At 40.4% G+C, this 15,197-nt stretch overlaps 1 protein-coding gene across 1 annotated transcript; it reads right to left on the bottom strand.

Moving 5' to 3' along the window:
• Positions 1–973: 973 nt before the first annotated feature.
• SERPINB11 (serpin peptidase inhibitor, clade B (ovalbumin), member 11) lies at positions 974–13,359 on the bottom strand. The gene is made up of 8 exons (XM_005861543.2): positions 13,330–13,359; positions 10,903–11,087; positions 9,116–9,175; positions 7,921–8,049; positions 6,065–6,182; positions 4,318–4,460; positions 3,509–3,664; positions 974–1,848 (listed from the first exon to the last, which is right to left on the bottom strand). Exons 2-8 carry the CDS (start codon positions 11,068–11,070, stop codon positions 1,444–1,446), a joined length of 1,179 nt encoding a protein of 392 aa, XP_005861605.1. The 5' UTR covers positions 11,071–11,087; positions 13,330–13,359; the 3' UTR covers positions 974–1,443.
• Between the last annotated feature and the right edge of the window lie 1,838 nt (positions 13,360–15,197).

Below are 15,197 nucleotides of genomic sequence, written 5' to 3'. Positions count from 1 at the left end.
ATAAATCTGTAGATTGCATATGGAATTCGGAAACCCTGCCAAATCCCAGTCTGGTAAATGTCAGCCAACAGCTTTATTACGTCTTAACAAAGGATCTTTTCAACATGTGCTGAAGGTGCTTGGGGACTAGACTGGGGAATTCTTGGCATAAATGTCAGAGCTGTTGTGGCTGACTCTGACTCATGTCCATATTACTGGACAATTCCATCACCCAATTAAGCATTCCAGTGGCGCCTTTCACTGTCACACCTAAATTTTCAACGATGCTATCTATCTAGTGTAACCAACATAAACCATGAGCCGGTTGCAAAATGGCCCAGTCCTACAACAGTGATTATTGACATGGAAAATGTTCTTCTGTGATTTAATCCATGTAGTTTATAATGCCTCTTTCCCATCATGAAGATGGCCATTTGGAAACCCAAGTGATCTTTCTAGAATGTGAATCTGATCAAGTCGCTTTCCTCAGAAAAGAGCCCTCACTCCCTGAAATGCCTCTCAGGGGTCATCACTTAAAGGAATCCCCCCTCCCACCACATCACTCCATCTTCATGGCTTGTTTTTATTGAGAAAAGTCTTCTCACAGCAGCCATCACCCATTGTCATTACTATTCTACAGTCTGACTTCTCTGCCTTCTCTTCATATTAGCTTATGAAGACAAAGACTGGCTTAACATGGTGCTGTAACGTAGTAGGTACTTAAAATATTTCTTCAGGAAATGAATAATGAAAGGACAAGAATCTTTTAAAGTCATTAGTTTGGGGTAGTAAATCTGGTGTTTGGCTGGAGGTATATGTGTCTTTGGGGGTCTGGCCATGCTGAGCTGAATGCCTCACTGAGCTCTGCTTTCTCTATTGACACAAAGAGGAAACACGTGCCACCAGTGGAGAGAGATCAAAAGAGTCTATTACTCCATTTAGGGTCTGACAAAAATTTGGCCAAAAATTCCACTAAAATGGCTTCAAAGGCATTTCATGTATTTATTATAGTCAATACAGAAGTTTGAACTAAAATTCAGGATGTTACATTAACACATGCAAGGAAAATGTCAATATTTTTAAATCCAACCAAAGTGGGAACCCTTTGATTGGTTTTCTAGAGGTGGAGTGGTCACTTATTCAAGAACTCACTGATATACACAAGTCAAGAAAATGTAATTCTTTAAAATTTCCCTCAATGACTTGATTATGTCACCAGACAGTACTAAAATGAGGCCCCAAAGATAAGAGAGCCAGAAAAGCATTTTCTGTAAATATACCTTCTTCCATGGTTATCATAATCTTAGGGTTCAGAAACTCATGGAATAATTTGGGAGAGATCCTCGACCCATTTTCAGACAAGCAAACTGAGGCACAAAGGTGTGATAGGTGGGAACTGCTCTGAGTCATGGGTTTATCCCTGTACCTCCTCTGTGACTCTGAGCCTTGCTCAACCCCATTTGCTTAGGGAGAGGCAAGCTTGCCACAGAAGAGAATGGTGTTGGTGCCAGTGTGCCTTATGAAGAACAGGAAAGGATGGTTCGCCATGAACTGAGCTCGGATGGGGAGTCTTTTCATGACGAAGTTGTCCCCAGTGGCCGCTGCTGCCTCTGTGCCCTCTTCGTTGACATCCACATATGACTTGTGGATGACCTTTGATACATACAGGCCCTTGGCTGGTGACATTCCAGACAGATCAGCTTTACTCTGGTGGAAGACATCTGTCATCCCGAGGGATTTTAGCAGGGAATTCAGCTCATACTTGATCTCCAGTTTGAATCGGGGCAAATGGACTTCGACGTTCCTTTCTATCATGTTGGAGGAGCTGGTCCACTTATGAAACATCTTCGCGTTCAGCCGCTTCTCTATCTAAGAGACAAAACACAGATGGACCCACACAAGCCAAGCACACACCTCTGCATTAATTGCTGCTTGTTTTGTAATTCTCAGAGTGAACTACTCAATTCCACTGACTTCTTTTCTACCTTTAAACTGTGCTCAAGTTTTATCTGAAAGAGAAAAGAATCCTGCATTCATCCACATCTTCCATTTTCTATTGTCTACTTCTCATTGATATTTTATAATTAAACTTATCCAATGTGCGTTAATTCATTCCCTCAGTGTGTCGGCTTTACCTAAACTCCCTCTAATGCCTCAGCAATTGTGTTCTCATTTCCTGGAAGAATTCAAGTACTTCTTGGTTCTCATATCTGAAACATTTAATAGCAATCTCCATTAAGAACTTGTTTGTTATTTGGCTTCTGTGACATGGGGACCTCTTGTTCCACTCCACTTTAATCTCCTCCTGCCCCACTCTTGAAGCTGACCTCTGGGTGCCTACACTTAGCAAGTCAACTCCCACATCCCTGCTCAGATTTCCCAATGCAGCCTCACAACCCTGACTTATTCTCCATCCAGTTCCAGATGTTTTTGTAAACTCTTCACACTTCTGTCCTTGGGCATTTGAAACTCTCTACAGGCCTCCCCACAGCTCCACACTAGCATGTCAAACCCCATCATTCTTCTCCTGCAAGAGTTGAAGACTTTTGGGTCACCTCACCATCCTGACAATATCAGGTCAGTGGTTTTGATTTCTATCTTTTCCTTCTGTCTGTTTGTGCCCTGATCCAAGTTACCACAACTTCATGACACAAAGTCATCTCACTGCCTCATACTTCTAAGGCCTTTGCAGGTGCTCTTTGCTCTGGTTAGAACAGCCCCCATGTGTGTATGTGAGCTACTGCAAGGGCCCAGAAGCTAGACTGGTCTCCTAGGCAACAGTCATGCTGGCAGAGCACTGGAGGGTCTCAGCAAGGCTGGGAGGAGCCATAGCAGTGTCTTGCCTGCTCTGTGCGAGGCAGCTCTGACGGCAGCCAGGGAGAGGGAGTCATATTCAAACTCAGACCACCACCCTCAACTCTTCTCAGTGGCTGTGGCTCTCATTTCCCCACAAAACCAAGACACTAAACATGGTGGTTGGCCCACAAAAACATGCGACTTTTGGGTCAGCAGTACATCTTCCTGCTCCTGAGAGGACGATGACTTCATTAGATGTCCACGGACTGGGAGCCCGACTTGCATTATAATTTCATTACGAAGGTGTTTCCCAAGTGTCAAATGATCAATATGTGTGTGTCTGTGTGTACAGCATGGCCCTTTTGCTACCAGATGCCTTTTTAAATATAACACTAGGTTGTTTTCCCTAAATACATTATCCTGAAGGCAGGGGCCAGGAATCCTCCCTTTCCTCTCACAGTCCCTAGGGCAATGCTGCTAAACCAGCTTGTGATTGAATTAGTGCTGGCTGCACTGAGATTGTGGAATACACACAGTGTGGGGGGCGTGTGTGTGTGTGTGTGTGTGTGTGTGTGTGTGTGTGTGTGTATGTGGTGCACATGCACGCATGCTTTTTCTGCTGTCGGCATTCCTATAACATACCTGTTCTAGAGTCACTTGTGTGTGTGTGTGTGTGTGTGTGTGGTGCACATGCACGCATGCTTTTTCTGCTGTCAGCATTCCTATAACATACCTGTTCTAGAGTCACCGTGCCCATGGGAAGCAGGATGATCATGCTTAGTTTGTCCTGCACGTAGGGTAGTTCAAGCACTTGCATCTGCGGCTCCTTTATGACAGCCAATTTAAACCTTCCCACTTGATACATCATTTCCACAATTACGCTCTTACCCTATGTTTTTGAAAGATTGTAATTAGACAATAGCTAAACATGTGTGTGCACATGCATGTGCACTGATTTTCTTGCACGACAAATATCTGCACTAACACTCTAAATGCGTGGGTAAAATATCAACTACAAAACACACACTTATTACTTTCTTATGCAAAGGTTATGATTCTGTATTCCAAAATAAGTCCTAGTGAGAGCCAAATTGCTTGAATAATGAATATAGTAATAAAAACAATAATATAGATGTCCCCCCCCCAAAAAAAAGCCAGGGTTTCCCAATAAAATGAGTTATATAGGAAAATGGTATCATAGGATCATTTCCTTTTTAATTCAATTGGATATTTTTTAGGAGAAAAATAATAGTTGTGTTGTGCCACTAGAGCAAATAGCCACAGCATATCTGGAGAACAGCTGGAAGAGAACAGGCTTTCTCCTCTTCCAGGACAACCCAGTGTCCAAAGGCTCCATTCAGGTGCCTGTGAGAAAGGTTATGGTCACTTCAAAGGGAAAAATGAAAATAAAATTCATAGACTACACAGTTAAAGGTACCTACAGAGATCTAGAAGAGTATTTCCACTAAAACTTCCTAAGCTGTCTATAAAAATTATTGTAGTCTCCAAAATTTATCATCGGTCTGAAAATGAAACACGTACCTCACTTAGCTGAAAAGGGGTTTTAATCGTCTCTCTTTCCTGAAATTTATTTTGCCATTGTCCTTTGAAATATATGGCATTCACCAGGACCATCACAGAAGAAGAGTCGATTGTGCCCTTTCCAAAGAGGTTTGTAATTTTTCCTTGTAATAAGAAAAAGAATAGATAATAGATTTGGATTTAAACTTATTGATAATAGTTAAATAGTCACAATAGCTACCAGTAAGTGATATGTGTATAAATAAATACCCAGCATGTGGATCCCTAATGCACACCCATGGCAGATGACAATAATCAATCTGTTCATTTATGCTAAAAATATTTTAAGAGACTTCTATGTGCCAGGCACTGTTCTAGGCACGAGAGCAATAAACTGAGGCTAGAACACTAAACTAAACAAACAAAAATCCCTACCATTCTTAACATCCTAGTGACTCCATTGCGGGCTTTTTCAGGTAACCTTAGTTTAAGTCTCAGACTCTTTCTCACCACAGAGTTCCCAGGCAGCCACTAGCAGTAGATCAGAGTTGGCATGTGAGATAAAACCTATTTTCCTCTACTGTTCTAACTAAATTAACATGTCTAAAAAAATATGTAGAATTTTCCATGCATTTTCTAATAGTACAAAGACCTGAATTGATACATATTTTAATCTGGTTACCTATTACTGAATTTGAATGACATCCATCGATTGACAAGATACTTTTGAGAGGTCACTGCTGTTAAATGATATAATAGATACAAATATGTTAGCAATAAAAGTCAGAGAAGTCTTAAGGTCTGGGAACGGGGTGGGTTAGTTTCTGGAAGAAGACACAAGGGTGACCCTGGAGTGCCCTTCCCAGTAACTAATATTTTGTTTTCCTGACCTGGGTGGTGGTACACCAGAGTATTCATCATAGTGATAATTCACTGAGCAGCAAACACATCATGTATATACTTTTCTAAATATACATATATTTCAATCAAAAAGTTTATTTAAAAACTCAAGCTCTAAGGAACATATTAACCAATTGCAATGTGCAAACATTATTTGGGTTCTGATTCAAACAAAAAAAAAGAGGCAACTGGGGGAATACAAAAGCTCACTAAATATTTGTTAATTTTAAATGATTTTTTAATTTTCTAGGTGTAATAATGGTATAGTGTTCATATTTTTTAAAAGCCTATATTTTTGACAGGCACAAACTGAAACATGTAGAGAGAAAAAAGATATTGGGATTAGCTCCCAAATAATCTGAAAGAGGTGGTGGGTAAAGGGCATGGCTATCTTAAATAATATTGGCTTAAGTAATAAGTATTGCAGCTGAGTGATGGATGAATAAGGATTCCTTCTAGTTTCTCTTTTTTCTTTAAATTTTTCCTTAAATAGATTTTTTAAAAGAAATGAACACATCTCTGACATGAACATTTAATGTTCCATTTTTAAAAAAGAAATATTTAACAATACATATAGGGTTTGTTTTAAAATTGGGAAAGGTAGATTTAAATTTGATTAAACTTACTGGCAGAATGTATGACAACATCTCTCTAATGTAGAAACAGTGTTCTTTTCATTCTCAGAGTCACTTAGCTAGATCATTGAGGACAATGGCTAAAAGAGATTTTCCAAAATATTCCCCCACTTCCTCCACTGTTAATTTGTTGTGTCTGTTTCTGGACCTCACCCTGCTTCCTCCTTAACACTGCCTCAGGGAGTTTACCAGCACAAATTAAGTTTGTAGACATAAATGTGACTTATCCTTACCATTAGTTTTGCTTGCAACCCAAGCATTAATAGTTTGCCTGGTTTCTTCCGTAGACTTTTGAAAATCAACAGCTTGAAGCCTGGCTTGATACAGTTTCTCAGAACAACTTAAATATTGCTGTAAAAGAAAGGATAACTGCATAAGAACACAAAAATAATGTAAGGAAAACAAATACTTCCAGTTTGATGTATTGTAAAATTATAACAGACAAAAGCAGTTCGTGCATATATGTTGGAAAGGAAGCGGAATCCATACAAAGACATTTAGTCAAATCAAAGAACTTTCCCAAAGAAATGTTCTGGAAGTTTTGGTTGCTACTTCTGTCATCTCATGGGCATTCTTAGCTTTAAAATGTTCAAAGCAAAATGAAAAATTGTGGTAGAGTGCCTACCTTTTCACTCTATCCCTCCAATTTCCACTTCAAAGGACACAAACAAATGGGAGTTACTGCTCTAATGTTCCACATAGGAAAACTGAGAACCGGAATGGTTAAATGGTTTCCTTGTTTGAGGTCTAACGAAAGGTTAGGTCTCTATATGGTATATTTCAACCTCCTCATGAGCCACCACAAGTAAAATTAATAATAATATTCTCTGATGTAGACATTGACATTTTTTTCAGCTTTATATAAAATCACACTGGTCAAACAAAAGCTAAGACACTGAAGCCAGCAGATCAGCTCAATCACAGCAGGATGACGTCGCAATGAAAAGCAGGAATATGGATTTGGACAGGGATCAGATTCCAGCTTTGCCACTTAGTTATCTCTTTGACCTTTCTCAACTTGACTTTTTATTATTTGCTTCACAATTGTGGTATTAATGACAATTTTGTACCTGCATCTTAGGACTATGTAAGAATTATATAAGACTAGTAGCCCTGCGCACAATTCCGTGTGCCAGTAGCTCTCTGTGGGGCCGCTCTGCGCCGGCTGCCCAGAGGCTCTCTGCAGCCCAGAGGCCCATCCACAGCCAGGCACGGAATGCTTGCCTTGTCACCGGGGCGACAACGCAAGTGTTTCCCCCCACCTCCCCACCGCTCCATGCCCACTGCCCAGAGGCCCTCCATGGCCAGGGTGACAAAGCAAGCATTCCGCCAGGCCGCTCACGCTGCCCACTCTTATCAGCTACCCCCCTGGTACTGGGGGACTCCAGCGGAGCTGAGAGGACTGGATGCCACCATCTTGTGGCTATGGGCACTGCCATCTTTGTGACAGAGTGACAGTTAATTTGCATATTGCCCTTTTATTAGATAGTATTATTAGATAGGATAATGTCTATAATGTATGTAGTAGAGTGATTGACACATAGTAAATACTCAATAAAACTCCATATTCCAATGCTATTGGGAAGTGGCATAAAGAGTGTTAGAATATTGTAGCAAAAGAAAAAAAAATGCTTGATCTAATCCTCTCATTTTAAAGGTAGAAGTGACTTGCTCAAAGTCATTTGTCTAAAGGAGAACAGAACTCAGATCTCTTGGCTCCCAATCCAGTGTACTTTCCACTCATTCTTGATACTCTGCCTTTTAGGACCTTTGAAGAAGAGATGAGAAATGGATTTTTGGGGTTTTTTTCTGATCCATAAGGGTTAATTCTTACCTGCTTTATTTTGTGCTTCATTCCTAACATTGGTTCTTGGACAACTTTGGTGATATTGCATAAGTAATGTTTTTTATGTTATATTTCATAACCTTAAATGGGGGGTTGGTGAAACCATTTCATTGAAACTCTAACAGGGTTCAAATTTAATCTCTTAAAGATAAATGTGACTCTTTTCATTTGTGATTTATCTTATGGTGTGAAATTCAGAGGATGCCAAAGAAAGCTGTTGACCACCATTCCAAATGGACTTACCTGATAGAATGCCATTGTCTGTGTCCCGTAGAGTCTGTTAGCGATGCTGAGGGTATAGTTAGAGTCTGGCTGGTTGATTTGAGAGAATAGGGCTCCAAACTCTGAGTGAATCCTTCCAGTTTGGCTGCACTAAAGCACAGTAAACAAAGAATATAGTATTAAGTTGCTATATTAAATTACTTGATTTATAGAAGAGTTATAAATAACATGAAAACAACAAAGAGACTTGAAAGCATTTTTCTTCTCTAATTTCCTCTGGCACAAGAATCTCAGCTCTCTGTGACCCTGGTTACAGATTGTGTGCAGAACTGAAAGCTATTGCAAAAGCACATGTACTTCCAGCCCCAACGTTTTAATTCAAAACTTGAAGTTATCATATATAAAGAGATCCTAATTGGATATTCAGGGCAATAATCCAAGTTTTCTGTGCATTTTTTCTGCCTTTGTACCTATAGAATCATTTCTGTTTTCTCTCACACTCCTTTCAATATCTCCGTTTCTGTGACCACTTAATAGATCTCTTCAGCTCCTCCCTGAACTGACCTTCCACGCCCATCTGTGCCTCATAGGAGGAATCTGGTTAAGCATGCAGCTTTGATGCATTGGAATTCATGGACAGTAGAGGGGTTATGCCTATATTCCCTAAAGTAAAGATTGCCTAACAATAAATTAGGTTCTGTGAGACAAGTATTCTGTGAATCTATACCCATTTATATGCTTTCTGTCGGTCACAAATCAACACACAACTATTGTCATGTGGGAGTTTTGTATACATTTCATTTCTTAAGAAATTTTCTTACTGGAAGGAATTAAGAACAGGTGGGCTGGGCAGCATCGAGCCCTGTTTTCCTGGTGTATAATTATGTGACAAAGCCTCCATGTCTTTTCTCAGTCCCCTCACTAGTCTGAAAAATGTAACACTGCACATGGCAGGCTCAACATGCACACAGTTTGTAAAAGAACAGAAAAGTTTGATGACAGTAAGTCACATGATAAAATCTGGGGATTTTATTATTGTCGTCATTATCATTATGTTAACTCTGTAGGCTAGCAATTATAAGGAAGATTGAAGGAGGATACCAAGGAGGACATTGTAAGCCTCCTTAAGGAACAAAAAGGGGCTCTGCTACTCAACCCCTGCACCATTATCTCTTGGTGCTCTCACAAAGAGCGCTTGACAACTCAGCAGTCATACCTTAACTGAGTCCTTAAACTCTGGCTTTAATGATTCTGCAATATGATTAAAGTGAAGCACCTAGAAAATGAAAGAAGAATCAATTGGCATCAAAAGCAACATATAGTCTAAAAAGAGTAACAGTTACAAGTACCTGTTTTTCCATTTCAGATAAAGACCAATGCAATAGCTAACATTTAAAGATGTTATATTCCAAGTCCTAAATATAACATTTAAAAATGTTATATTTATAAGCCTTTAAATATCTTACTTAACTCTCCCAGCAACTTCATGAGTAGATACTATTATCCCCGTTTTTTTGTGAGAGAAATTGAGCCAACGAAAGATTAAGTGACATGCCTGGGACCATTGTCTGTGAGAGTCCAGGGATTGAGTTATCATTCACTAGACCCTTCTCCCCTCTCCTTCTTTTCTCACACTATTCACTGTGACAGAACCCATCCAGGGCCACGTAAAACATTACATGGTTTCCCAGCACAATACCTATTTTAAATGCAAAAATAAATCATAAAAGCACATCAAAATATGGAATAAAGAAATAAAAGACAAATAATAATGGAATGTGCAAGTATCCTGGAAGTTGTTGAATGACATTCTTCTAGGATTTTCACATCAATAAACTACATACGTAATGAAAAATCACTGTATATCAGCCTGTGTAACCTGAAAAGTCACCCTCAGCCTAGGTAACCTGAAAAGTCACCCTTTCTCTCTTAGCCTCAGTTTCCCCAACTATGAAATAGGGATAACAATAGCTACTTGCCACACAGGGTTATTATGACATTCAAATACATTAAAGAATTTTTTAAAAACTCAATAATTCTTAAAGTGACATTAAATTGTATTATAAATTAAACTTCTAGAGGGCAAGAATAGTATCGTATATGTGCTTTCTGTTATGTTTAAATCATTGAAAGGATGAACTCTAAAAGTAATTGTGGAAATGTATGTGTGAAACCACCAATGGTGAGGAAGAGACTGTATTACATGTATTGCATTATTATATTACTAGAGGCCCGGTGCACGAAATTTGTGCATGGGAAAGGATGGTCTCCTCAGCCCAGCCTGCGCCCTCTCCAATCCAGGACCCCTCAGGGGATGTCCAACTGCCGGTTTAGGCCTGATCTTGGGGATCAGGCCTAAACCAACAGCCAGACATCCCTCTCACAATCCTGGACTGCTGGCTCCTAATCGCTCACCTGCCTGCCTGCCTGGTCACCCCTAACTGCCCCCCCTGCTGGCCTGGTGGTCCCTCATAGACCCCTGCCAGCCTGGTCACCCCACGCAGCCTGCTGTTCAGTCGTTTGGTCGTCCCCCCTGCCAACCTGGTTGTAGGCAGCCATCTTTGTGAGGGCATGAGGGTTAATTTGCATATTACCTCTTTATTATATAGGATAATGTATTACATTATTTAAGTCATTATCCACTTTTTTTAAAAAATATATTTTATTGATTTTTTACAGAGAGAAAGGGAGAGAGATAGAGAGTTAGAAACATCGATGAGAGAGAAACATCGATCAGCTGCCTCCTGCACATCTCCTACTGGGGATATGCCCGCAACCAAGGTACATGCCCTTGACCAGAATCGAACCTGGGACCTTTCAGTCTGCAGGCCGACGCTCTATCCACTGAGCCAAACCAGTTTCGGCTCATTATCCATTTTTAAGAAATATGATTTGCCCAAGTGTGTTCTTTCACAAGATGGCAGTTTTCTTGGTGTAAAGATATAAGTAATTTGGCTGACCCATAGGGGGCACAGGTAAAACTTCCAGACTCTGGGGACATACCTTTTCCATCTGTTCTGCACTGTTTCCTCTGGCACCAAGGAGGATCATACTCAGAGCATAAAGCAAACTCAGTGGGGAAAAGAAGATATTATCTTCCACATGGTTATTGTTCAGCTCTTTGAACACATCAAGGCAAAATTCAATGTTTGCTGTGCTGAGGGAATCCATTTTATGACCAGCACTACCTGAGAACAGAAAAAGAAAACAGCTCAGAATATTACTTGCAGACATAGATAATACGTGGAGTTTAGTTATTACATTTCAGGAATTAAAGAGCCTGAGCACACTGCTTGAGAAATTAGAAAATGCTAGAGAGGGGAATTCACAGTAGTTTTAGATTCTAATGAATAGAAGATTTACTATTCTTTTCAACCAATACTTCAAAGCTATCATTTGTGCACATCTAAAAGTGATCTGATTGTTCTGGAGCGAAAGAGCAGAAGGAATTAGATCTTTGTGCTCTGAATTTTCATGTTTAACAACACTCCCCACTCTGGAATTTGTACAGAAAAATTCTTGAGCTACATAGACTCAGCTAAATGAGGTACTTTCCCACTAGACTGTCCACTGTCACAAGGTGAGAACACTTGCATCCTGGTCATTCATGAACAAACAAGGTGAGAATCAATAAGACAAACTCAGGCAAACTTCTCTGCTCATTTCCTCCATGAAAGTAATGCAATACTAGCAAAAAGGTCATGCCATGAGAAGGTGCCCAAAGCCCTCGCCCTGGGCAGCAGCCATGATGTCAATGAAAATGGAAGACTGGAAGAAGAAAATCTGAGAGAAAAATATAATTCTGGAATATGTGTTATCTAAAGACAATGTTTTGTCAGGAAGGAAGAGTTTATTTTATTCAGTCCCATAAACACTTATTGAGCAATCCTAACTAAAAGGGGTTGTAGATACAAAACTTATTGAGCACAGTTCTTGCCCTTGGGGAGGTGTCATTCTCCAAAAACCTCCATTGGCATCAAACACTTTCTTCCTTTAAGCTCTAGGTCATTGTTTTTTCTTGGTTCACCACCTGCCTCACTGGGCCAGTCCTTCTTGGTCTCATTTGCAGAATCTCAAATCTTAGTCCTCTCCTCTGTTTACACTCAGACAGGTGATCTCACCCAATTTCCAGCTTTAATTGTCACTGATATGTTTTTAGCTACCAAACTTATATTGCCCTTGAATTCCAGATTCATATATCTAACTACCTACTCAACATCTCTACTTGAGTGTCTAATATGAATCTCAAATTTAACATGTCCAACAGCAAACTCGTGACTTCCTGCACCTCTCTCCAGCATACACCCCTAGCAGCTATCTTGATCTTTGTAAATGGCAGTTCAATTTCGTCATTTGCTCAGACTAAAAACTGTGGGATCATCCTTAAACACTTTCTCATTCACATAACATTCCATCTATCAAAAAATCCCATTTTCTCCGTCTTCAGAAATACTCACCATCTACCCATTTTTCACACTCTCCAGCTACCACCCTGGTCAAAGCTATCATCATCCCCCTCATGGATGATGTAATCTCCCAATTCATTTTCCTACTTTAGTCCTGACCCACCTCCATTATATTTTCTAGAGAAGATAGAGTGATGTTTTTAAATACCAGTTGGTTATGTACTAACGGCAGAACTGCTTATGGCCTTTGCTCAAAAACCCTAGTGGCTTCCCTTTCTTTCAGAGCAGAGGCCAGACTCCTTCATGACCTGGCCCCTACAACTCTCAGTCTCATCTGCTACCAGCCTCCCCACCAGCTCCCTCTGTTCTAGTCATATCAATGCCCTGCAGATTCCACCTCAAGGCTTTTGCATGTTCTATTCCTCTGCTGGGATGCTCTTCCCAAAATTATCCAAATGGCTCACTCCAGCAGTTCATTTCTCTCTCTGCTCAGATAACACCATCAATAAGGCTTTCACTGGCCACATTTCTCCAGTTATCTTTCAGTCCATTACAATAGTGTATACATCTATATGCACAGTTTTACTTATTTGCCCTATGTATTATATATGCATAGTGTACTTATTTATTTGCCTTATGTATTATATATATTTATATAAACATAAATAAACTATATATACATGAATATATTATAGTGTATGTTATATATTATACATGTATTTATTGTCCTGAAACCCCCTTCCTTTAGAGTACAACCTTCATTAAAACAAAGACTTTGTTTTTTATGCTTTATTTCACTATCTAGACTACTCCTGGCTAGCCACTCACTAAACATCTATGGAAGGAAGAAATTTTAATCAAATTAACACTAGGATATACAGGTATGATAAGGTGTCAGCAAAAACCACACTTGATTAAAGAATAAGCTGCCCCTCATTTGGTTCACTACAACCCTGTCCAAATGCCATATTTTGCTACTCTGATCTGTTCCCCTTTGACAACAAGCACAGCTGGAGCTCTTTACCTTTGTTGCTTTCTGGTGGTGAAGTGGACAGTTTGGTAGGTGAGATTGGAGCTGCGTCCCTGAAGAGGAAATATAAAGCCTTCACTTTTTGCCCCTCCCTTTCCATTTGTGTCCTTAGTGATTCAGCTCTACACTTGCTGGGAGGTAAGTTCAGCCCTCAGAGGAAGGCTCCTTAAATGTCATCAGGAGCGGCTTTGAGTCCCTGAGATTCTCAGGATGGCCAGTGTTTCCTGGAGAAGCACCCAGTTCTTGAACATTCTCTACTCTGCTAAAGGAGAAACATTGGCAAGCTAACCTCTATTCAAGAAAATAAGCCAGCTGTCTAAAAAGAATAATGTGTACACATTCAAATTGGCAGTGCCATATTCCACATCCCAGGGATTGCCCATGTCCACTTGCAGGCACAGAGCTACTCAATGGGAAAGATTCTGGCCGTGATGGACGCTTCCTGGCCCAAACACATTCGTCCCTAGATCTTTTGTGCCCTCCTCCATGGAGCATAGGTTTTTACGTGGAGCTTCAGCAATCTGCTGGCAGGTAATTCCTGTCCCATAAAAAGAACAGAAGAATGAGCTCCAGCAGGAGTTATTCTGTGGTTTCAGTTTAAAAGCTTGGTAGAAGCAACAAGCCAACCGTACTTAAAGTGAGTTCAGAAGTATGATTCAAGACTGTGTAAAAGAGATTATAGATTAGGGGTAGGGATGAAAGCTGGAGACAAAAAAAAATGTCTGCAGTGTACAGTAGCCAGAATCAGCACTATGTGACAAGCCCAGCTTACCAAACCATTCTTGTCCACATTACCCACAGCCCATCCTCCTGGGTTGATTCCACTGCCCAAAGGTAAGCTCTGATGGTTGAGTGCACTGCACTGAGGTTATAAAAAAAAGCCCTTCATGGCCGGTGACGTCTCTCTTCTTCCTCAGCATGCAAGGTGTCATCCCTGGACAAAAGGAAACCACTCTACTAGACATGAGAACTAGAAAAGTTAGATTTAAAATGATGGCCCTAATAGCCACTTTGCATATAAAAATACCTGTATGCAACCAACCATAGAACTAAAAGGAGTTTAGAATCTGTCCAGGCTTTCTGTGCTCAGAGCAAGGGTTTTTTGATGTGAGCCAATTCCAGCCAGAGATTTCCATGGCTTGGAAACCTCATATCAATGCATAAGGCCAATCCTGCACCTCTTCATCTTGTTTTCATCTCCCTTGAGGTCTAATTAAAAAAGGACTGATTTTCTTAGCTTCCTTGCTAACTAAGAAGGGCTGATCAAAGGAGGTCTTTTTCATCCTTGGTCTACTGTACTCTTGTTATTTTCCTTATCAGAGGGGAAGCTCTTGGGCTCATTTTTTAAAAATATATTTTTATTGATTTCAGAGAGGAAGGGAGAGGGAGAGAAATAGAAACATCAATGATGAGAATCATTGATCGGCTGCCTCCTGCACTCCCCCTACTGGAGATCGAGCCCACAACCCAGGCATGTGCCCTTAACGAGAATTGAACACGGGACCCTTCAGTACACAGGCAGATGTTCTATCCATTGAGCCTAACAGCTAGGGCAGTGGTCGGCAAACTCATTAGTCAACAGAGCCAAATATCAACAGTACAACGATTGAAATTTTTTTTGAGAGCCAAATTTTTTTAACTTAAACTATATAGGTAGGTACATTGTTATTAACTTAATTAGGGTACTCCTAAGGCTTAGGAAGAGCCACACTCAAGGGGCCAAAGAGCCGCATGTGGCTCGCGAGCCGCAGTTTGCCGACCATGGAGCTAGGGCTTTTGGGCCCATTTGATTTTTCTTTCCAGGTGGAAGGACATCCATTATAGAGCACTGTTCGCCTCTCTTTACTCTCTCATTCACTCCT

This window comes from Myotis brandtii, unplaced genomic scaffold (assembly GCF_000412655.1).
Source record: "Myotis brandtii unplaced genomic scaffold, ASM41265v1 scaffold154, whole genome shotgun sequence".
NCBI classification, from domain to species: Eukaryota; Metazoa; Chordata; class Mammalia; order Chiroptera; family Vespertilionidae; genus Myotis; species Myotis brandtii.
The sequence above is the reverse complement of the archived record's forward strand: the minus strand, read 5'-3'. Positions and strand labels throughout refer to the sequence as shown.